Source organism: Gracilinanus agilis, chromosome 2, assembly GCF_016433145.1.
Source record: "Gracilinanus agilis isolate LMUSP501 chromosome 2, AgileGrace, whole genome shotgun sequence".
Classification (NCBI taxonomy): Eukaryota; Metazoa; Chordata; class Mammalia; order Didelphimorphia; family Didelphidae; genus Gracilinanus; species Gracilinanus agilis.
In genome coordinates, this window is record NC_058131.1 from 565457688 (window position 1) to 565482414 (window position 24727).

At 34.7% G+C, this 24727-nt stretch overlaps 1 protein-coding gene across 2 annotated transcripts in view; it reads left to right on the forward strand.

The window, feature by feature from the left end:
• UACA (uveal autoantigen with coiled-coil domains and ankyrin repeats) overlaps window positions 1-12363 on the forward strand; it is a 102755-nt gene extending 90392 nt beyond the window's left edge. For both annotated transcript variants that reach the window (XM_044665312.1, XM_044665313.1), the window contains exons 16-19: window positions 874-3621; window positions 4847-4969; window positions 9760-9825; window positions 12210-12363. In XM_044665312.1, coding sequence (XP_044521247.1) covers window positions 874-3621; window positions 4847-4969; window positions 9760-9825; window positions 12210-12281 — 3009 coding nt within the window. In that variant the 3' untranslated portion in view covers window positions 12282-12363. The remainder of the gene's footprint in view (window positions 1-873; window positions 3622-4846; window positions 4970-9759; window positions 9826-12209) is intronic.
• Window positions 12364-24727: the final 12364 nt, after the last annotated feature.

The window sequence follows — 24727 nt, forward strand, 5'->3', positions numbered from 1 at the left end:
ATTTTCAGAAAAAGAAAATTGAGTTGAGGAAGAATCCCAGTCACCTTGCCTATTAGAATTTGTGAGTTAATTAACACATTATGTTTGAAAATTTATTTGTATAATAAATAGCAAGGTTTTTCTCTTTCACTAAAGGAATCTAGATGGTTTCTGTCAGTATCTTGAAGCCTGTTCTGCTGTATTTTAAAGTGAACAGAATGTAATACAAAAAATGAGTTGTATATTCATAGTATGGAATTGAAATAAGTTCAATGGTTAGGGAGCAGAAAGGAAAAAAGGGGGAAGATGACTATTTTGTGTCCCTCTGAGGTATTAAACCATGGGTTCTTAATTTGAAATGTAAGCTTGTTTTGGAAAATATTTTGACAACTGTATTCTTTTTTTTTTTAAAGGCAATTGGGGTTTTTTAGGCAAAGTGACTTACCCAAGGTTACCCAGCCATGAAGTGCCTGAGGTCAGATTTAGACTTAGGTCCTCCTGACTCGAGGCCTGACACTCTGTCCACTATACTACCTAGATGCCCCAACCATATTTCAATATAATTGGTTTCCTTTGTAATCGTATTTTTAATGCATTTAAAAATATTAATTTGAGAAGGGGTCCTTTAACTTCACTAGACTGCCAAAGGAAATCTGTGACACAAAAAAGGTTAAGAATTCCTGTATTAGACGAATGATCAGCATTAGTAGCATTATTACTTTGTTGTAGAATTATTCTTGCTATCTTAACAAAAAAATCTTAATTAAAAATTTTTTGGCTAAGTATTTCCATGTACTTATAGGTTCTAGGTTCCATGAACCTGGCAAACAAGTATACTAACACTTTTTCTTAAGGCTTTATATAATCAATAACTTTTTTTCTCCTTCCTACTAGTATACTTCTTCAGGTATTCCAGTACCAGCCCACATACAAACAAGATCAATGCTAAGACCATTGGAACTGTCCTTACCCAATCAAACTGCTATTTCTGAAAATGAGATTTTAAAGAAAGAGCTGGACACTATGAGAACCTTTTGTGATTCAGCTAAACAGGAGAAAATTAAACTCCAAAATGAACTGGCCCACAAAGTGGCAGAATACAAAGCTTTGGCATTAGAATGTGAAAGAGTCAAGGAGGATTCTGATGAACAGATAAAGCAATTAGAAGATGCTTTGAAAGATGTGCAAAAGAGAATGTATGAGTCAGAAGGTAAAGTAAAGCAAATGCAAACTCATTTTCTTGCTCTGAAGGAGCACTTGACAAATGAAGCGGCTTCAGGAAATAACAGATTAACAGAATTAAGGGATCAGTTGAAAGACATGAAAGCAAAGTATGAAGGAGCTTCTGCTGAAGTAGGAAGGTTAAAGAACCAAATCAAACAAAATGAAATGTTAGTAGAGGAGTTTAAAAGGGATGAAGGGAGGCTAGTAGAAGAAAATAAACGATTACAGAAAGAATTTAGCATGTCTGAAATAGAGCGAGAGAAGAGAGGGAAAAAAGCTTTGGAGATGGAAGGCCAGCTAAAAGAATTAGCAACAAAGTTGGCCCTCTCTATCCCTGCTGAAAAATTTGACAACATGAAGAACTTGTTATCAAATGAAGTGAATGAGAAAGCAAAACTGTTTGTGGAGATGGAAAAAGAATATGAAAAATCACAGACTGAACTCAGACAGTTAAAGAGAGAACTTGAGAACTATAAAGCTAAGCTTTCTCATTACATAAGGCCAGAAGAACATGAAGAACTTAAGGACAAATTTGAACACAAGTCAGGTGAACTGGGAAAGAAAATCACTGAATTAACTTTGAAGAATCAGGCATTACAGAAAGAACTCGAGAAGGTTTGTGCAGATAACAAGCTACTAAACCAACAGTTGCAGAACTTAGCAATTGATATGAAAACTCATTATATTCCTTTAAAGTTGAATGAAGAAATGAAAAAGTCATATAGTTTGACTATTGATGATTTGAACAAAAAACTAATGGATTTAACACAAAAGTATAAGGAAAAAGACATGGAAAATGAGAAACTGATGATAGAAAAAACCAATTTAAGCAAGAATGTTTGTCATCTTGAAGCTACATATATCCCTCTAGAAAACCATGAAAAAGAGATAATATCTCTAAAATCTAATATCAGTGAACTTAAAAAAGAACTTTCAGAACTTAATAAAATAAATGGTGGTAGGGAAGAAAAGTTGCATGTAATAATATCCGAGAATGAAAAACTGAAAAGGACAATAAATGAACAGTACATGCCTGTTACAACTCATGAAGAAATTAAAGCAGTGCTAAATAACACATTGGATAAAACTAACAGAGAATTGACAGATGTAAAAAGAAAACTTGAAGATATAAAAAAAGAATTTGTACAAGTAAGAGATGAGAATGGAGTATTAAAAAAAAAGCTAGAGGATTCTAAGAACCAAATGGAAGCTGAGTATATCAGCATAAAAGAACATGAAGATAAAATGAATGCTATCAACAAAAGCCTGAAAGAAACACAGGAAAATAATGCTGAAGTACTTGCTAAGTATAATAAGGGTGAAAAAGAGATTTTAACTTTGCTTGCTGAGATTGAAGCCCAGAAAAAGGAACTTGATACAATACAAGAATGCATTAAGCTAAAGTATGCTCCACTTGTTAGTTTTGAAGAACGAGAGAAAACCTTTAAAGCCACTGTGAAAGAACTCAAGGATCAGTTGTTAACACAGACACAAAGATGCAGATTAGGGGAAGAGGAGGCTCGTAAATGTCAGCAGGAGAATGAAAAGTTAAAGAATGAGGTTCTCATGATTCAGAAAGATTTGAAGAATAAGGATATTCTTATTGAGAATTCCCGTGAATTGGAGAAAATATTGAAACAAAAAACAGAAGAACTTAACAAACAGCTAAAGAATTTGTCAGAAAAATACACAGAGATAATAAATGAAAAAGTGAAACTCCTGGAAGAAAATGCCAAACAGAACTCTGAAGTACTTGCAACACAAGCACTTTTGCAGAAATATGTTCCCCTGGGGCAGGTTGAAGCACTGAAAAACTCTCTTAATGGCACAATTGAGGCTCTGAGAGAAGAACTCAGGGACAAGCAGAGGCATCATGAGGAAGCTCAACGGGCAGCAACTGAATGGCAGCAAATGTTAGAGAATCAAAAGCATTCTTCTGTGCCCCTGGTAGAACATGAGCAGATAAAGGAAACATTGGAGAAAGAAGCTGGGTTCATGAAAGCCAAATTGAGTGAAAAGGAAGAAGAAAGTCAAGCCAAAACAGAAAAGATCTCTAGACTCCAAGATGAGATTCATAATTTGAAACAAGCTTTTAAGAAATTAGAGTCTAGAGGGGTTATTGATTTATCTGAATATAACACAGTGAAAAGTGCCTTAGAGGCACAAATTACCAACATAACAGAAAATTTCACTGCTTTGAATAAAAAGTATGAGGAAGTATGTGAAGAAGCTGCGCGTGCTAAAAAGGCAGAACTGTCTGCAAAAGATGAAAAAGAATTGATACAATCAAGGAGCTTAAGCATTGAACAAGAAATTAAGGATCAAAAAGAGAGATGTGACAAATCTTTAACAACAATTACTGATTTACAAAGAAGAATGCAAGAGTCTGGCAAACAAATAGAAGCAAAAGACAATAAGGTAGGCAGTAAGTAAATCTGTATGATATTAATTAGAAAGTAAAACTGTTATATCTTAATAATTTCAGATTTATTGTGACTCCTCAATGCACATAAAATATTAATTATTGTTAAAAATGTTCTGGGCAATTAAAAATCGCACTAAATACAATTTTTACAGCAACCAGGTACTAAGCCTAGAAATTATACACGTATATGCATGTATACACACACACACGCACAAAATACTACAGCTAAGATAATAAATGAGTGCCAAATGAAAGACACCAAGTCTTTCTAGGAGTACTACTCATATATCTTCTTTCCTTAGGAACCTTCTTTGCCTTACTTTCCAATATGCCTTTAGAATCATCTTCTGTTGTGGCATACAGAAAAGATCACTGGATTTAGGGTCAAAGTGCGTGAGTTTGAGTCCTGGCACAGCCATTTACCACCTCTGTGACTTTGGGCAAAATGCTTTCTCTATTGTAAAATAAGTATCTTGGACTCAATGACTCTTAAGTTTAAAATCTTTGATCTTATAAGATCTCTTCTTGAATTCCTTACATTTTTCTGGTGCTCACTGAGTCTTGATTTTCTCTTCAAGATATCTGAGCCAGTCAGTAAACATTAAGCACCCACTGTGTACCAGGAACTGTATGATAAAAACTGGGAGTAGACAGCCAGTAAATATCAGAGGTGGGATTTTAAACTCAGGTCCTCCTGGCCTCAAATATACTACTCTATTCAGTATGCCATGCTAGTCCTAAGGAATTTATATATTCCTTGTACTCCACTGCAACTTTCAGGCCATTCTGCCACCATTACTTAGAAATCAATTCCTTAAAATTTATTAAAGCCTGTTCAGATCCTTTCTGCTATTATCTACAGACCTTCATGTTTCTTTCAATTCTCCCCAACAGTACCTGGAAGACAGTCATATTCTCTACTTTAATCTCTGCTCCCTTCATATACCTTTGCCTCCCAGATCCTGAGTCTCTTTAACTCTTATGACTTCTGCCTCCAATTTACCTCAAATACAAATAGAATAGTCATACATTTAATTCTTACCCCCACCCTCCACTTCATCCATATCTCATCTAAATGTATCTTAAGTACTAGAATTCTTGTTATTCTGAGTGTAGTTTTCAAGGAAAGCTTCATAGAGGTGAGACTTGTAATGTTTTCAAATGAATGTTTAATGAGTGGATATTAGAAACTGTTTTCTTCCTCTTAACTTTTCTAAGATAACAGAACTGCTTAATGATGTGGAACGACTAAAACAGGCCCTGAATAGCCTCTCACAACTTACAAACCAACAAGTGGAAACACTTCAGCACCAGGTGAAATCTCTACAACAGCAGCTGGTTGTAAGTACCTAATAAGACAAATTTAGTTGCAGTGAATATTGATATTTCTAGTCTTTTTTAGTTTTTTAGAATACGCAGAAGTCAGAAGGTCTAAGGTCTTTTTCAGATACTCTAATTTTATATCTCTAGTGAAAATTACTTACCATGACAAAATCAAAGTTTAATTAGATTTTAAAGTTTACTTTTTAAAAATTTGGTCTCCTTTTAAGGGAACTCTTAGAATAGTCTGCTCTCTATTAACAAGGCAGTTCCTATACCCTTATATACATCTGGAAATGTTGTATTTATACCACTATATATATTGCACTAATTTAGTTCTATAAAGGACTCAAAGAATTACACTACATGATCCTCAGATAGTTCTTAATATAGGTGGGGGTAGGCAAGATAAAGTCCTATGGAAAGTAAATAATTTCTTGAGAAATGTTACATGGCAATAAATGACTAAATGCCAAATGAATAGTAGAGACAAATGCTTTGAGTTTTGAGGAAAGAAATGTCACTGTGGATTAGAAAAAAGCAGAACCAATAGCATAATATATGACTACAATAATTGAAATGAAAACCACACTAAAAGGTAGTTGAATTTGCATTAATTGCAATGAATAGTTTGGTTCTATGGAACAGGTATTATACCACCTTTCCTTTTTATAGGAAATAGAAGAGACTTCTGATATAGCAAAGGAAACCAACAAACATCTCGAAAAAGAGAAAGAAGAAAACCAAATTATTAGTATCCAAAAAGGAATGGATGAATGTCATACCCCCAATGAAGTGTGAAATTAAAGCATGAAAACTTTCTTAAAATGACAAATTTATTAAGTGCTTACTACATGCCTGGAACTGTGTTAAAAGCTGGGGATACAAACAAAAGCAAAAAAACAGTCCCTGCCCACAAGGAGCTTATTTTCTAACAGGAGAAGATAATACACAAAAGGGAGGTGAACAGTTGTAGGAGGTTAAGAGATGAATGGAAATTTACAATTAGTAATCATAACTGTGAATGTGAATGGAATGAATTTGCCCATGAAACTAAAGCAGGTAGCAAAGTGCTTTAAAAATCAGAATTCAATAATATGTTGTTTACAAGAAACACATTTGAAACAGAAAAGGATACACAAAAGTAAAAAATAAGGTCCTTGTGCAAATATTGTGCTCCAGGTCAAGTAAAAGAGGCAGGGATTGCAATCATGATCTCAGACAAAGTATAAGCAAAAATAGATCTAATTGAAAGACATAATCAGGGAAACTACCTCTTACTAAAAGGAACCATAGACAATAAAGTGATATTAATATTAAACATCTATGTAGCAAATGGGAATGCATCCAAATTCTTTTTTTATTTTATTTTTATTGTCATGCAAAACACTTCCATATTGGTCCTTGTTGTAAGAGCAAATTAATACATAACCAAAACCCCCAAATTAAAACCATAAATACACTGATGTATTTAAGTCAAATACAAATCCAGTGGTTCTTTATCTAGGGTGGATAGCATTCCCTATCATAGATCTTTCAGGATTGTCCCAGATCATTGCATTGCTGAGAGTAGCCAATGTTTTCACAGATAATCATTCTACAATATTGCTGTGGTTGTGTATAGTATTCTCTTAGTTCTGTCAGCATCAGTTCCTGCAGATATTTCCAGCTTTTCCTGAAATCTTGCTTATTATTTCTTACAGCATAATAGTATGCCTTCACCAACATTTAACACAGTTTGTTCAGCCATTCCGCAATTGATGGACATCCCCTTAGTTTCCATTTCTTTGCCACTACAAAAAGAGCTTCTAAAAGTATTTTCATACAAGTAGGTCCTTTCCCCTTTTTTTATTATCTCTTTGGGATATAGACCCAGTAGTGGTATTACCAGATCAAAGGGTGTGTCCAAATTCTTAAAAGAAAAGCTAAATGAATTACAAGTGGAGATAGTAAAACTAAACTATTCCCCTCTCAGAACTAGATAAATTTAGCCATAAGATAAAAAATAAATAAGAAAGAAGTAAAGGAGATGAATAGAATCTTAGAGAAGTTAGATATGATAGACCTCTGCAGAAAAATGAACAGAAATAGAAAGGAATATATCTTTTCTCAGCTACATGTGGTATCTTCACAAAAAAATGACACTGTATTAAGGCATAAAAACATGACAACTAAATGTATAAAAACATATTAGGTGCTTTCCTTTCAGACTATAATGCAATAGAAATTACATTCACTAAAAGGTCAGGAAAGCATAGATTTTTAATCTTTTAATTTTTAATTAATGGGAAACTAAATAATCTAATCCTAAAGAATGAGTAGATCAAAGAACAAACCATAGAAAAAATTAGTAATTTCATTAAAGAGAATGATCACAAAGAGACAACGTAGCAAAATTTGTGGAATGCAGCCAAAACAGTCCTTAGGGGAATTAAATCTCTAATCTCTCACATTGGTAAAAGAGAGAAATAGCAGATTAGTGAATTGTGCAGGCAACTAAAACTAGAAAAAAGAACAAATTTAAAATCCCCAATTGAATACCAAAGTGGAAAGAATGAAAATCAAAGGATAAATTAATAAAATTGAACATAAAAAAGTCACTGAACTAAAAATAAAACTAGGAGCTTGCTTTATAAAAACAAACAAGCCAGCAATAAAATAAACAAGCCATTAGTTAATTTGATTAAAAAAAAAAAAAGAATAAAACCAAAGTATCCAAAAAGGAATGGGTTGAATACACCACCAGTGAAATGAAATCAAAGCATGGATCGTTTCTTAAAGTGACAAATAGTAACCATCTAAAATCAAGAGATAGCATTGTCTGCAATGGGAATGAACTTGAAGCCTTCCCAGTAAAAATCAAGAATGAAGTAAGGATATCTATTATCACTATTATTTAATATTGTTATAGAAATGCTAGTTAGAATAATAAGGAAAAAATGAAAGAACAAAAATAGTGAGGATATACAATTATAATTCTTTGCAGATGACTTTATAGTATGCTTAGAGAATCGCCTAAAAAACTAGTGAAACAATGAACAGCTTTAGCAAAATTGCAAGATATAAAATAAATCCACATAAATTATCAGCATTTTGATATACTACCAACAAAACCTAGTATCAAAAGACAAATAGAGATACCCCATTCAAAATAACTATAGATGGTTTAAAATACTTGAGAGTCTACCTGCCAAGACAAGTTGGTCATTTTCTTCAGTCACATCTGACTATTTGTGACTCCATATGGGGTTTTCTTAACAGAAATACTGGAGTAATCTGCCATTTCCTTCTCCAGCTCACTTTACAGATGAAGAAACAGGGTGAAGTGACTTGCTCAGGGTCACAGAGCTAATAAATGTCTAAGGCCAGATTTGAACTCAGGAAAATGAGTCTGACTCTGGACCTAGCAATCTATCCACAGCACCACCTAGCTGCCTCTTGTCAAGACAAACTTAGGGATTATATGAACACATTTATAATATATTTCACATAAATAAAGCTATATAAACAATTGGAGAAATATTAATTGCTCATGGGTAGGCTAAGCTAATATAATGAAAATGACAATTTACCTAAATTTTTTTCATTGCCATGTTAATCAGCTATCAAAGAATTATTTTATATTGCTAGAGAAAATAGTAACAATATTCATCTGGAAGAACAAAAGTTCAAGAATATCAAGGGAATTTGTGAGAAAAAAATGTGAAGAAAGGTGATTTAGCAGTACCAGATTTCAAACTTTATTGAAAGTGATAATCTTCAAAACAGTCTTATGCCGACTAAGAAAGAGTGTTGAATCAGTGGAATAGATTAACTATACAATAGTAAATGATCATAGTAATCTAGTGTTTGATAAACTGGAAGACTCAAGCTTTTGGGGTAAGAAGTCAACATTTGATAAAAAATCCTGGGAAACTAGAAAGCAGTTTGTCAGAAATAGATATAGAACAATATTTCACACTTTCTACCAAGATATGGTCAAATAGAGAAATGATTTAGACACAGAGGGTGATATCACATATAAATTAAGGGAACATGGAATAATGTACCTGTCAGATCCGTGGATAAGAGAAAAATTTATGATCAAAGAAGAGGTATAGAGAATTATAGCAAGTAAAATAGATATTTTTGATTACTTAAACTTTAAAGCCTTTTGCACAAACAAAACTAATTCAGTTAAAATTAGATGGAAAACAGGAAACCTGGGAGGAAATTTATTGCAAGTTTCTTCAATAAAGGCTTCATTTCTCAAATATGTAATGAATTGAGTCAAATATGTAAAAGAGCCATTCTCCAATTGATAGACAAATGATGTGAATAGGAAAAAATCAAAACTATCAGTAGTGACTCTAAATCTCTACAGATTAGAGAAATGTAATTTAAAACAATTTATATTGTTTAACATGACAGAAAAGAAAAATGGCAAATACTGGAGGGGATGTGAAAAAATTGGGACAATAATGCAACTATATCCAAAGTTCTAGAAAATTGTGCATACCCTTTGACCCTAAAATACCACTATTAGGTCTATATCCAAAAAAGATCAAAGAAAATGTAAAAGGGCCTATATGTACAAAAATATTTATTGTAGCTCTTTTTTGTGGTAGCAAAGAATTGGAAAGTGAGGGAGTGTTCATCAATTGGAGAATGAGTGATCAAGCTAAGGTATATGATACTACTGTGCAATAAGAAACAAAGAACAGAATACTTTCATAGAGCCAGAGGGCAATATTAGAGTAAGTTTCTAGGATCTGTTGGAAACTTGAGTGAAATAAATAATTTTCTACCCTTTTTCTCATTTCTTCATAAAGGATGCTGACAGACAGCACCAAGAAGTGATTGCAATATATCGGACACATCTTCTTAGTGCTGCACAGGTAAATAGCCTCCCCACCTTTGTTAAATAAACTTATGTAAAAGTAATTAATGTTTAGAGTAGCTTCACCCCATATGCTTATTTTAAAATAATTGTGTTTCTTTTAGCCATGCTTGCGTATGTTCAGGAGGAAATTTTAAAGCTATATGGCAACACAGCATATTAAATTTAGTGTTGTCTCCATCTGGTCGTCGCTCAGTTTATAGACAGTTTGGCAACATACAGTGGTGACACACATTAATGGTGTTGCTATCTGGAGATAATGCATTGCCATCAACACATCTCCTTATGCTGAGAAAACTGAAGTCAAAAGACCTTAGTGTTTTTCTCAGGAGTTCAGAAATGTTCTTTATATTTCAGCTGAGTTCTCTGATCATTTAAAAAGTAGATATGCACAGAAATATAGTGGATTTGAAATGAGAGAATAATTTGACTTTGGAAAATTTTCTTTAGTTCTAAGCTCAGTGAAATCCAAGGCAGAAGAATTCTTGATTTGTGTGAAATTTAATATTCTAAATGAGAAAAACATTTTGCTATAACATACTAAGAAAAATAGTTGTATGTGAATACTATAATACGTGACTCACTACAGAAAATCTTTAATACTTTATCTGTAATATCCTCCACCTCTCCTCCTAATAGTTTTTAAGGAAGACTTGTTAAAAAGACAAAACAGTTGCATGTTAGATGAAAATGTGGATTTTAAAATTAATATTCAATATCTCCAAAGTATAATATTTATAGAGATTTATTAATATTTAACTAGAGAGCTAGAGAATACAGAGAACATTCCCCACTCACTTCACGTGGAAGAGAGAGCTAGGGCAACAAAGACCAGTCAACACTCAATTCACATGGAAGAGAGAGAGCCTGGCAGAGCGAACCCAAATTATGTACAGACCGAGTAAAGGCGCACATATAGGAGAGGCAAAAGGAATTGTGGGTGATACAGAAAGGAAGTTTGGGTAATGTAGTTTCAGGGGTTCAAGATTTTCCAACTCTACAAAAAGAAATAGGAATTGTTTTCATAAATGGACAGTATCATATACTAGGGAGACATGGATAGCAGAGGTGGAAGAAAACATTGGAAGAAAGGTGATGGTGGAGATACTAAAGAAAAGATACTAGGTGAGTAGTATAAACTGGAATAAACAGAGTAGATGATAAGAAACCCTTAAAATCAAAGGCCTAGAGCAGGGGTTGGCAACCTTTTCGGCTGTGAGAGCCATAAATACCACATTTTTTAAAATGTAATTTTGTGAGAGCCGTACAGTGCTCACAGTGCGCTCCTGTAACAGCGCCTGAAAAAAAATTGACTTTGTGGCTCCTGCAGAAAGAGCAATATCTGGCCCTCAAAAGAGCCAGATATGGCTCAAAAGCCATACGTTGCTGACCCCTGGACTAGAGCATGAAGAATGAATGTTATAAGAGGTAGATACTTTTGTTAATGTTGTTTTGAAATAAAAGAAATTATGGCAGTTGAATATGCTGCAATATTTGATATAGGAGCTTGATAAATAAATGAACTAGGGTTTTATAATGGGAATGTGGAGGAAGAGGTTTGAATTGAATGGAAAGACATGTATTTTAGAAGGGAGAGTGAGTCATTTGGGTGGGGTATTGGCTGGAGTAGACAGACAGAGCAGTGTCTTCTCTAATGGATACTACAACTTAACAGACCAGATTTTATAGTTTTTTCTTTTGAAACAGTAATAATGAATAACTTAGATATTATATTTCTAGGTTTTATCTTTTTTCTTCTGCTGACTTCTAATGCAACACAAAACAAAATCTTGCCTTCTGGCACATAAAGTTAACTAAGAAATTCAGTTTAGTCAACTATGGCTAATGTTTGAAATTTAAACATCCTGCTGTTACAGAAACAGATTTTGGAAGAGAAACCTTTTATATTAATAGGAAGTGTTATGCTATAATCTATTTAAGTTTTGAAGCCGAAAACAAGATGAAGGCCATATTGGCTTTTTGCATTTAATCACACAACTCTTTTTAAATTAAAAATTTCTCTTATTTTCTTTTCTACTTTATGATTTCATGCTGCCTCTGATACCTTACTCAAAAAGAGGAATAATGTGATCATTTTCCTTCCATTAGAGGTGGGGAAAAACTCCACATTTTGAAAGGGTAATGTTATGGGCATGCTCATGTAGACTCTTCCACTGTTTTCAGTAATTAGTAATAGTTTCTTACTGTTATTGCTACATTATTGCAAATATGGTAGTACTAGAACTGTACTGTTTTACTTTTATGCCAAGGATTTTTATTTTGATCAGTCACACAACATACTGTACTCTTCTAAAGCCCTTTTTAGTTTTTGTATTTTGTGCAATTGAAGGTCATTTAAATAATTTTTCCTCTACTTTGAAGGGTCACATGGATGAAGATGTTCAAGCTGCCTTACTCCAGATCATCCGCATGAGGCAGGGACTTGTTTGCTAGAGCACTTAGTCCTGGTGTCTGGAGCTTGTGACTGTGTTTGTATTAACCTCCACAGTTTTCCCTTCTTACTATGGATTTTATTGTGTTAGCATAGCTGAAATTAAATGTATCTTTTCTTCTCATAGGGAAAAATGAAATGAGAAAGATGTCTGTTACTGTTACAGTATCATCAGTTCATGTTATATTCCAAATGTATTGTGAATTTTGAGGAAATTTAGAATATTGAAAGTTATGCCAATGATAGCAGTATAAATGATGACATAGTTGATTACTACTACTTATGTCATAGTGACTGCTTAATCATCTTTGGTGCCCAATATAAAACAGGAATTCAATTATATATGAATCCATAATATTTTTTTTGCTAAAAGCAGTTGTTTAAAGAGTTCTTTTAGAGGATTCAAGTTAGCTACTTATAATTGAATCAAAACACCTCCTTCTGATTAATAGAGCAGTCTCAAATAAGATGTGATGTGGTGTCCAGAAATGTATTGTAACTTGGCTGGCCAAGTTGCATTTCTATTTAAGTAACTTAAATTTAAGTGCCTTTTCTTTTATTAGAGGTACAGATTTTCTCCTCAGAAGTTTTATGCTTTTTTACAGAGATATTTTTTCATTAATGCTTTGTAACTAATTACATTTAGATTAAGAATAGCTGGGCTGGAATTTATCAAAAGTTTTAAACGATCTATTAATTTCCAGTATAATATCTTAACTTTTACTTCAAGTAGTGATTTTTCATGCTCCGGTAATTCTTTGATAAATTATATGCTAGATTCCTTAAAGTGTCATATCTTTAGCAACAATTTTAAACCTTTACCACTAAAATAACCAAAATAGATTTTAAGTGTCTTGTAACTGTTTCAAGTTTATTTATAGGAAAGTTACACCCAAAGATTATACTTTGAGATCTACCTTCCTTGCAAATGAAGCTTGACTTATTAATTAAAATTTGCCTATATGTTTTTTTTTAAACCCTTGTACTTCGGTGTATTGTCTCATAGGTGGAAGAGTGGTAAGGGTGGGCAATGGGGGTCAAGTGACTTGCCCAGGGTCACACAGCTGGGAAGTGGCTGAGGCCGGGTTTGAACCTAGGACCTCCTGTCTCTAGGCCTGACTCTCACTCCACTGAGCTACCCAGCTGCCCCCCGCCTATATGGTTTTAATTGAAAATGCAGTTGTTAAAACTGAAAACTTTTTTGAAAGAATTCTTTACTTCAAAAAAATTTGATATGCTTATACTAAATGGTCTAGTGAAACTATTTGAATAAATCTCAGTATGAAAAGCTTGTTTTAAGTTATTTTACTAATATTGTTTTCTATTCAAATTGGGGGAAAATAGATTCACTATTTATACCAAACATGGCTGAAAGAATAACCATTTCAGCCAAATTTTCTTGCATTAAAGAGAATGTGCCTTTCCCTAGAGGGTTAGTGCTTCTTGAGGCAGATTATGAGTCTAGCTATCTCACAAAGCTCAGGGCAAACAGCCATCAAAATGGAAACCACTGCCTAGAGAGGACGGGTCTCATTTGCTAAATGGAGAGCTATATAGCAAATTATAGGAATTTCTAAAGTGTAATTTTCAAAAACATTAATGCGAAGTGCTAAATTTTGCATAAGGAATATTTAACTTTTTATTAGCATGATTATATGCTGCTTTTCTGTTCTAACTTTTAAGTAGAATCTCTTAGAATCTAAATTCTAAGGGTCCACATGTTAAACTTAAGTTTTAAGTTTTCTTTTATCATTTTGTTGAAATCTTACTAGAGAGAAGTTGCTAAATTGAAACTGACATTTCAAAATTATATTTTCCTAATTTTTGGGAAACTATATATATTTTATTTCTCCTATATCCATCAATAAAATGCTGCTTTCAATGAGTTGTGGCTTTAATATCTTTGTAACTGATCGACAAATTAAAATAACTTCCTCATATCCTCTTGGTGATCAGAGCAGAGTGGGAAATTACTTCAAAGTCTAGTATTAGCCACCTAAAATGAAACATAAATATCTAATTGGGTCAACTCTATTTTTCCTGTTGGCTTTTACAAGGTTGAATATAAAACCCTTTTTTGGTAAAATAAGTGGATCACATATAATGGATGGTTTTGGTTTTTCTTCCTTTATGTATTAGAGGGATCATATGGTGTGAGCATAGAGTTAAAAGTAAAATCATTGACCAGGGTCTGGTGAGTATTCTGTAAAAGCTGCAAAATCTCCATTTTTTCATAGGACCTTAATGAAACATTTCCTAACTGCCTCTCCTGCTTTTTCCCTTTCCTACCCTACAGAAAAAAGAATAATCTGACTTTGTCAGCAAGCCAGTATTAGAAAAAGAAGGGTTTACTATAATAAAGAGATCAGACACCCACATCAGAGATTTGTAAGAAATAAAATTTAGTTATTATAGTTATATCTTTAAAATATGTGGCCGCCAGGAATCAACAATTCAGGTTGATTCCGTAATTAAATCAGACCCAAGTCAGCATCGGGTTGAGGAGTTTATTTACAATCAGGAAGGTGAGTAGGGATAAAGAGAAGAGGGAGGTTAGAAGACTAAATAAATGAAGCTGTAAGCCGCAAGGCCCAACAGCCGGATAGGCAGAGTTTAGAATTGGCCCAGCTAGGCCAAGGAAGCCAGCCTAACTTACCCACGTGACAATACAGAGTGTAATCTGTCTGTGGTCTCAGGAGATGCTTCTTCTTCCAGTTCCAGACGCCAACTCCCTCTACAGGAAGTTCACTAACTTACTTAAAGAGAATGTGTCTTTCATCACTTCCTGTGGTCCACCTCTAATTCAAATGGACAAATGGCAGTTTCTACATTGATTTGGACTGCCCAAAGGGCAGTCCCTTATTCTTGATTTGTTACTTATTGTCACGTGTGGGTAACTCGTCTCCCCTCCCCACTAAGGGAGGTGGGAGTGACATCATTAGCACGCCTGTGTTGAGTAGATTCTTGACTATTAAATGGGATCTGGCTATTCTATTTACACAGATTATATTAATTTTTAATATTAAGGTGAATATACATATGCACACACGCACATATATATATATTAGCTCTACCAGTGCTCTTCTAAATCTCAAAATGAGTTTAATTTTAAGGTTGTAATTTTGCTTATTAAAATGGGCTATTCTCACTGTATTCCAACAAAATTTCACATTGTTTGAATTTTCCTGTTATTCTAAATATATTTGCTTATCTCTGCTTTTAAAACCCTTAAACTTGGACGGATGTTTTTCACTGAATACCAGCTGCTTCCTTAGAGGGACTTTAAGACAATCCTAAATCATAATTATGTATAGATCAAGCCATTGATAATCTTCATTTTATTTGTTTTAACACAGAAAAAAGAGTGTTTACGACTTGTTTTCTTGGGTCTTGATGGCTGGGTAATGCCATTGAATTAATTATTTTAAATTATCCCAGAGACAGAGAAAGAACAATACTTCCTAGTGCCTTTTTTAAAATTCAAAGATAATTTTATTTTCTCTTACATGTAATAACAATTTTCCACCTGTTTTCTGAAATTATGTGATCCAAATTGTCTCCCTCCATCCCTTCCCTCCCCCCTCTTGGAGATGGTAGGCAATTTGGACTGTATATGTAAAATAAAGTATTAAAATGGTGTCTCCAGATTTTGAGGGGTTCCATTCATTGTTTGAGTGGCTCACACTCAGAGTGACCTATTCACTTATTATAATGGGTATGAAATTTAGAGTGACCTCTAATGGCTCATCCTTTTCAGGATGTTTGTTGGACCTGTGCAAAGGAAATTTGAAGACATTTTCAAATGCCTTTTCTCTTATGGAGGGGGAAGAAATAACTCTAACAAGTTAAGGGAATACTACTTTCCTGGCCATAAAGGGCATAACTAAGGAAAAGGACTCATCTCTGCTAATCCAGCTGAGAACTAGAGGGAATAACATAGTTCATGGGGAACATTAATGTTCCCTGTGGTTCCTGCATTGCCCAATTACAGTTATTCTTGTCTTAATATCTTAGCTTTTGCTCCACTGCCAATTTGTTGTTATTTGTGGTAGCTGGACCTATTAATTACTTTGGCAGGAGGGGCTCTCACTGCTGCTTCTGGTGGCATCTCCCTTTCCCTTTGCCTGAGATCTGTTTCTTCTAATCTCAGGTAGCCTATGCTTCAACCTATGGTGGAATGGTAGCTATGCTTATCTCTGGTTTCCCAATGCAACTTCTAAGCTTTTTACTTATAAGATTCCTGACAGAGTTGCCTCATAAGAAGTTTTATACTGAACTCCACTTTCTTTTTCTTTCTTCTTCTGGATTATACATGTATTATCATGCAAATCATATTTCTATGTTATTCATTTTTGTAAGTGAATAATTTTCTAAAATCAAAACCCCAAAACATATACCCAAATAAACAAGTGATAAATCATACATTTTCATCTGAAGTAGATTGTATTCTTATTTTTTTAATAAGTCCTCAGCATTGTCCTGGATCATTGTATTGCTGTTAGTAGCAAAGTCTTTCCCATTTGATTGTCCTACAATATTGCAATTACTGTGTACAATGTTTTCCTGCTTGTTTCACTTTGCATCAGTTCATGTTGGTCTTTCCAGCTCTTTCTGAAGTCATCCTGTTCATCATTCCTTATAACACACTAGTATTCCATCACTATCATTTACCACAGTTTATTCAGCCATTCCCCAATCAAAGGACATCCCTTTAGATTCCAATTCTTTGCCACCACAAAAAGAGCAGCTAGAAATATTTTTGTGCAAACAGGTCCTTTCCCATTTTTTTTTAATCTCTTTGGGATACAGATCCAGAAGTTATATTACAGAATGAAAAGGTATTTATTCTTGTATAGCCCTTTGGGCATAACTCCCAAATTTTTCTCCAGAACAATTCCTAATGCCTTTTTAAAGAAAATAATTTATTGTGCAATCTTTTATTTGTTCCCTCTTCTCTTTTCCCTCCTCCTCCCACCAAGTTCTGACTTATTAACTAGTAGTCACTCTAGAGAATTTGGATGAAAGTTACCATATGCAGCATTGACAATCATGTGATGTAAAGTTTTGGCTATATATTTGGCTATATATTTGCATGGATTTCTTCCCCACCCCCAATAAGGATATTAACCAACTCACTCTCCTAGGGAGTGTCAGTGTCCTGTATAATAGCAGAAAAAGAGCAAAAGTTAGGATTGGAAACAGTTGCTATTTGCACTGAAGAATTTGTTTCTTAGAAGTCACAAAATAGAATAAATAATTTGATCTTTCAGTTCTTTGATTCATTAAGATGTAGGAGTGTATAAACCAGCTTCATCAATTAAATGTTAACATGCTTCTTATTGCATAGTGTCTGATTCTTTCTATTTGGACTTCTGGCTCAAATAAATCATGAATGCAGAATGGAAAAAAAAAAAGGACAGGCTTCTGTGGTGACACTGACATCCCAGGAAGCTTTCCTTTGCAGAAATAATGCATGTATTTAGTATAATTAGGTACGTGGCATCACCTATGTATTAAAGGACATTTTCATTATTTATGCCTTGCTGAACAAACATCAGCGATGAATGAATTCAAGCAAAAAAGGAAGGTCACAAAAATGTCATATGTAAATAAAATACAGCCCAGACTAGTGAGGGTTGCTTTCCTAGCATTATATGTGTGTGTTTGACATGTGTGTGTATATATGTATGTATATGTGGTATTTTAATTCAGTGAAACAAGTAGAAGAAACATCAATAAAAATAATGTTTCTTATAATTGATAGTTGGCACCAAATTGTGGTACTTAATGGACCCAATTTTTACTTTATTTTTAAAGCTGGTTTTCAATTTTTTTTCAAAATAGCAGCCTTGGGAATATTCTGAATTCTGCAAAGAGTTTATAGAGGTTATTGCCTTCTTAATAATTTATAGCTCCTATTGCTCTGCCAAGTCAGAAAATTAACATTTAATAGAAAAAATTATATATCTATGATTCAGTCACAGCTATTAGATCAGATGGATTTTACATTAAGTGAAAAAGATGTTGAGCATTTAAGGGCCATTAAACTACAGGACTCTTTTATTGGATTCTGAAGCCTCCAAGCCAAGACCCTGCTGTGAAGAGTATTTATTTTTATATATACAGAACACATTAGATGATAGAGAAACAGGGCACACATCTTAAAAGAAAATAGGGCATGAAGAAGTGTGATTTTCCACATTGTGAGCAACTGCCATACAAATTCAGTCTTGTTTCATAATAATTAGTTTTATGCATCATTAAGTAATAATTTTTCTTATGGGCTGGAATAATACAGTGGAGGCCACTTTAAAAGTGGTACCTACAAGAAAGCAAAGCCTACTATACCCTAATGTTACTGAAGAAACCATGCTTGCAATAGTTTTGGGCATAATCAGGGTCACTGTACTATTGAAAAGGATTTGGTTTTAAACAAATTTCTTCCATCTTTGATGAGAAACTAACCATTGCAAATTCAGTGAAGTCTCATGGTATCGACACATAGGTTTTCCTACAATTTGCACATGTAATTGATTGAAGAATTACATTTCCTATGTTGCTAATGTAGAAAATTCACAATGTTGACTTTTCAGAAATACATGGCAGAGAATTTCATTGCTGTGAAATTAGCCTTGATGAGCTTGCTAAGTGAACCCTTTATAGGATGTTTAACACCATTGAAATAGCAACATTCCACAGATAGGGGTCTGAGCATAAAATGGTGAGCTGGAACGGGGCTTTAAAGGTCCTGTAGTCCAATTCTCTCATTTTATAGCTTAAGAAACAGATTCAGAGAGATGAAAAGACTGTTTGAGGTCACATTAGTAGTTAGTGACAGAACTGGAATAAGGTTTTTGATTTTTGATTATAAATTCAGTAGTCTTTACTACATTGGTCTGCCTCTACAGATAATGTTAACATGTGCTTAATTCCTCTTGAGGTGCCTCTTGAACCAATTCCCATAATAACATCTAGGAGGAATTGGAGAAGGCTATGCAATGTTGCCTGGATGAAGAAAGTCCATAATTGCTATTTCTGCATTTGCAGTATGCTTTATTTACATTGATACTGAAATGTGTCCAGTAATATATTTTAAATTTTTCCAAATTTGAACTTAGTATTTTGCAAAATGTCCCTTACCCCTCAGATCTCCAAAAAATGTGAAAGAAGGATCTTTCATGTAAAGGAGTATGAATACAGCATTGCTTTAACATAGTTGAATGCAGTTTAAAACGATTTTTCCTTTTCACAAGTCACCCAACCAGACATGGTGACTTTATGTTCTTGGGATCCCTTGATTGTTGCTAACTCATGTGGCACCTTATGGTCTGCTTTTAAAATTCTTTGCATGGTTTAAAAATGAAACTACTTCTTATTCACTCTTCTTGATGAAATACATGCTAATCCAAAATAAAAACCCAACTGCTACCTTTTTATATTTCCCTCCACATTTCTGCCTCACAAACATTGTCTCACTTCTTATGGGAGTTTGAGAATTTCATTTATGCACAATTTAAAATAGCAGCCCTCTCAATACAAGTGGTGGGAGAAGTGGGGAATGTCCCACTGCTTCTAATTCAACTAGCAAGTATTAAAGCTGATTCATAGTGCTCAAAAGGCTGTTGCTCTCATGAGCATGTGGCGTTTTTCAAACCAAAATGTTTTAGTTATTTTGTCTTAGTCTCCAAACAATTTAATTTCCTTTAAAATCATCTTTATTTGATGCCTTCCATTTATATTGGAAAACATCCAGCTATTAAGTATGTTTTTGCATTAAAACATCAGTTAAAGACAGATGCATTTAAGAGGATTGATTAACTGTGGTTACCCACAACACTTTAAATAATCAATATTTTAGTGTAGTACATCCAACCTTATTTCTCTTGTGTGTGACCAGCACATTGCATTAGAACCTAAAGTAAAATAAGGAAGTTGGGATAACTTAAAAGGGTTTTACTTTGACCTAATGGTGCCAAACATGTTGATACAGTTACAGTGATTTGCAAACCTTGAAACTAATTCGTTAATACACACTTTTTTTCCCTTTTCTGTTTCTTCAGAACTTTTTGGTCAGATTCTCCCTCCACATTTCCTGTAAGAAAGAGGTCATTCTCTAGAACAAAAAGAATTTGAAGGAAAAAAACTTACTAAAAATCTAATATAAATCCTACAGAAAAGGAATAGGAACCAGTGTTAGGAGTTAGTTGAAAATCTGGATCTTCGTATGAAAAATTTAACAGAGAAGAATCCTTATGAATTCTCCCTCCCCACCATAATCCCAAAACCATGTTCAGCAGATGTGGGAATTCCCTCTTTTTATGGGTCCCATGTGAAATCTGCTTAAGTTATATTAACCTAGAGTTTTAGATAAATGGGGGGGGGGGAGGAAATGATTAGTTTTAACCCACTCTTCCCACACTTGACCCTGCTTCCAGGGAAGTGATGGCAAACTTTTTAGAGATCCCGTGCCCAAACTGCAACCCCCTGCCTTACCCCAGATTGGGGTGGGTGGGTACTGCTCCACCTGGACTGCTGGGCAGAGGAGCTGGTTATGTGAGAAATGTCCTCAGGCATGATTGGGGGAATGGAGCAGTCCCTTCTGGCATGTGCCTGCATGTGTGCCATAGTCTTCCCAACATGGTTCTAGGGGAACCAAAGATAATGCAAAGAAAAAGAGAAATGTACCCCCAATGTGTTTGTAGAGGGAAAGGAGTGGAAAACTATACAAGGAAGAACCAGATTGTTGTTTTCTTTGCTTGCACTTTCAAAGTGCTTCCTTGAATCTCAACTCCACAACAATAAGCCCACTTTTACTTTTTCTAAATTTGCCAACTTAGCTTTTCCTAGAATTTTCCCAGATGCTTCTGGTTTCCCATTAGAGGTCTAGGAATTCCCTAATTTCCAAGAGTGGTGCTCAAAAAGTTAATATCAAAGTCCTTTGGAGTTCAGAATATATTTTTTAATAGAAACAAATTTACACATGGTGGTTTTTAAGTTCTATCTAGGATCACTAAACTTTGCCAAAGCCACAATGCTGTATATATATACCACGAAGTGATATTAATGGCTTTCTTACTCCTTTTGAGACTCACCACTGTAATATAATGGTTTAGCCCTAGAGTTTTTTTAACCTGGCAACCTTTGGATAGATTTTAGGGGGTCCTGAATTTTGTTTTCTTTTTCAGTATAATTGTTTCTTTGTAACTCTATATGTTTTGTGCATTTAAAAACATTGTGAGAAGGGATCCATATGTTTCACAAGATTGCCAAAGATATCTGTGACCCAAAAGATCTAGCCTGTAACAAATACCACTCCAGCAGTTCTGGCTCTCCCTGCTTTCATCTAGGTACCCTCAGAGTTTGAGAAAAACTGCAGCCTTTATTAGGGCTGTTGGCAGCAGCCTCTGCCTTCCTGTCCCACAATTACTTTGCTTTCTTAATTGTGGTAACATCTATTAAATTTCATTTTATTTGAGAGTTATTAATGATTGTGACCATCTGTGGACATCTTTGATTTTATTCATTCAGTATATTGAGTGTACCTAGCCTTGTGTAATATTTAGATTTAGTAAGCATTCCATTTCTGCTTTCATTCTAGTAATTAATAAAAATATTAAAAAGAATAGTACCAAGGATGAAGCCCTGGAATATTTCATTTTAACAATTTGACATCTATTCAATAGTCACACTCTTTGTTTCTGGTCATTTAACCTGTTCCAAAGCACCTAAGAGAGATTGACCAGTCCCATTGGATGTTTTGGACCAAGTTGAATGACCAGCCAGAGTCTACCCCCTTATCTTTCTCTTTCTCTTTGCTTCTCTCTCCCTTTTTCTCTCACCTACCTTCTTTCAATGCAAATCAGAACAAGTCTGAGGTACTACTTCATCTCTAGTAAATTCACAAGGATGACAAAAGGTTGTTACAGTCAGGGTTGAGGAGATTGTGATAAAATGGGTATGTTAATACTTTGTAGAGCTGTGAATTGTTTCAAGTATTCTGGAAAGCATTTTGGAATAATGCCAAGAAAATGACTAAAATGTTTATACCTTTGACCCAGGGATTTTTCTGCTAGGTATATTCCCCAAGAAGATCAGTAACAAAAGAGAGGTTGCAAATAAACTAAAGTCTAACAGCACTTTTTGTAGTTGCAGAAACCTGATAAGAAAATATAAAGCAAGATATGGTCAAGCAAATCTGGAAAATGAAAATAATGGAATATTACTGTCTTGTAAGAAAAAAATTAATACAATAAATACAGAGAAGCATAAGTACATATAAATGGATGCAGTTAAGTAAGAAATGGGAAAAATTAAAACAATGATTATAATAATGTAAAAAGAAATTACATCAATCTAAACTAATTGAAGTTGAATGCTATGAGATTGTAATGACCAAGTTTGACCTCAGAGTTGTGAGAAGATTTCTCTCCTAACTTCTTGGCAGAAGTATGGGATGTGGAATGATGCAAATGTCAGATTTTAAAATATGTTGGTTAGTTTTGCTGAATGGGGACAAAATGGAAAGATGATAGTATACTTGGATAGACCCAGAACAGAATGAATATTTGAAAGCCAATGGTAATTTGAAATAGAAGGTAGGAGAAATGACTACCATTTTAATCTTTGTTCTGACCAGCAAGGAAAATTGATTGGTAAAGTGATAATAATGAAAACCTTGTGTTTTCTCTACCTCTTTGCCCATTCTACTAAGAATGTCCTTCCACTTCATCTCTGCTTCAAAAAAATTCTATCCATTCTTCAGATCCAATTCAAATTTCATCTTGATCCTTCAGACCAGGGGTCAGCAACATATGGCTCTCGAGCTATATCTGGCTCTTTTGAGGACCAGATATGGCTCTTTCTGCAGGTGCCATAAAGTCAATTTTTTTTTCAGGCACTGTTACAGGAGCGCGCACTGTGAGCACTCTATGGCTCTCACGAAATTAGATTTTAAAAAATGTGGTGTTTATGGCTCTCATGGCCAAAAAGGTTGCCGACCCCTGCTCCAGACAGAAATGATCTCTCTTTCCTCTGAGTGCCTCCTAAAATACACATTATCCTACACTTGTCATACACTGCCTTGAAGTCATTATTTGGGCACCTGTTTTATCTTCCTCACTAGTTTGTCAGCTCCTGGAGAATAAGGGAGTCTTTTACTCCTTTGTATCCTTCACAGTTTAAAATAGGACTTGGTAATTATGTTTTTAAATTAACAAGTGAATCAGAAGTGGTAGATAGGAAGAAAGGATGAATGAGTGAATAAATTGTGAAGTTTCTCCATAAGATTTTTTGGAATATTTTCTTATCCAGTTCATGGGAAAGGAATTGTAATCAAGTAGTGAATGAAGAAGCACCCAATGGGTGCTCACCTAGATATCACTTGCCAGATTGGAAAAGTAGGAACCAGTATCGACTTTCTCTCCTTCTGACCAAGGTGTTTTAGTGGTTTCTGTGGGAGCAGCTTATTTTGCCCAACCTGTTTCTACTATGAAAGTGAGGACTATTAAAATCAAAAAGGAGTAATTGACAGTATGATTTCCCAATTGGAATACTTGAAGATATATTTTGTTGGATGGCAAGGTGTAGGGAAAAAATTAATTTTAAAGACAAATGAAGAGCAGGGTGGGGCAGAGCCAACATGGCAGCCTAGGAGTACCTAAAGTCATAATCTCTCTGACAATCCTTCCAAATCAATATTCATATCGTGCTTCAAAGCAAACAAATTTAAACCCAATAAGAAGAATTCAGGAGACTCTCCCACTGAAAATGACTTGAAAGGTAGGCACAGTCCATGTTCACTGGAAAAGGGAGAGGTACCCTCCCCCACCCAGTACATTGAGACTTGTGACAAGATTCAGCTGACTGTGTGAGCCCCCACTGGGAGACAGAAGCATCAAGGGTTTGCCTCTGACCTACCATACATGGCTGAGGGCTCTGGTAATGGCAGGGAGGAATTTAGGGGGCCACCAGGAAGGACATTCTCCCCCACCCACAACACCCACAACACCCAAGACCTGGCTGTCTGTGTAAGTTCAGGGCTGAGACTGTAGCTGTGAGGGCCTATCTCTGACTTACCATATCTGGTCCAGGGTTATAACAAGGACTGGCAAGGAGGGATGGGTGGGTGGGGAGCACCTGGCTGGACACCCTCAGTCCATTGGCTACAGTGAAAATTTTGCCCTATGGCAGGCCAGCTTAGCAGGTTAGCTCAACCAAATGAATCCAATTTACCAACAAAGGAGTGAAAAAAGAGAAGATTCAGCCTCAGGGCAGAAAAGCTCAAACACTCTGGTTCAATAAATCAACAGAGGGGCAAGTCTATATAGTCCATAGGGCAGAAGAAAAAAAAAAGTAAATAAAATGAGTAATAAGAGAGAGAAAAAAAGCCACAATGGAAAGCTTCTTTAGTGGTAAGTGCCAAAGAAGAGAACTGGTGGATGAGGACAAG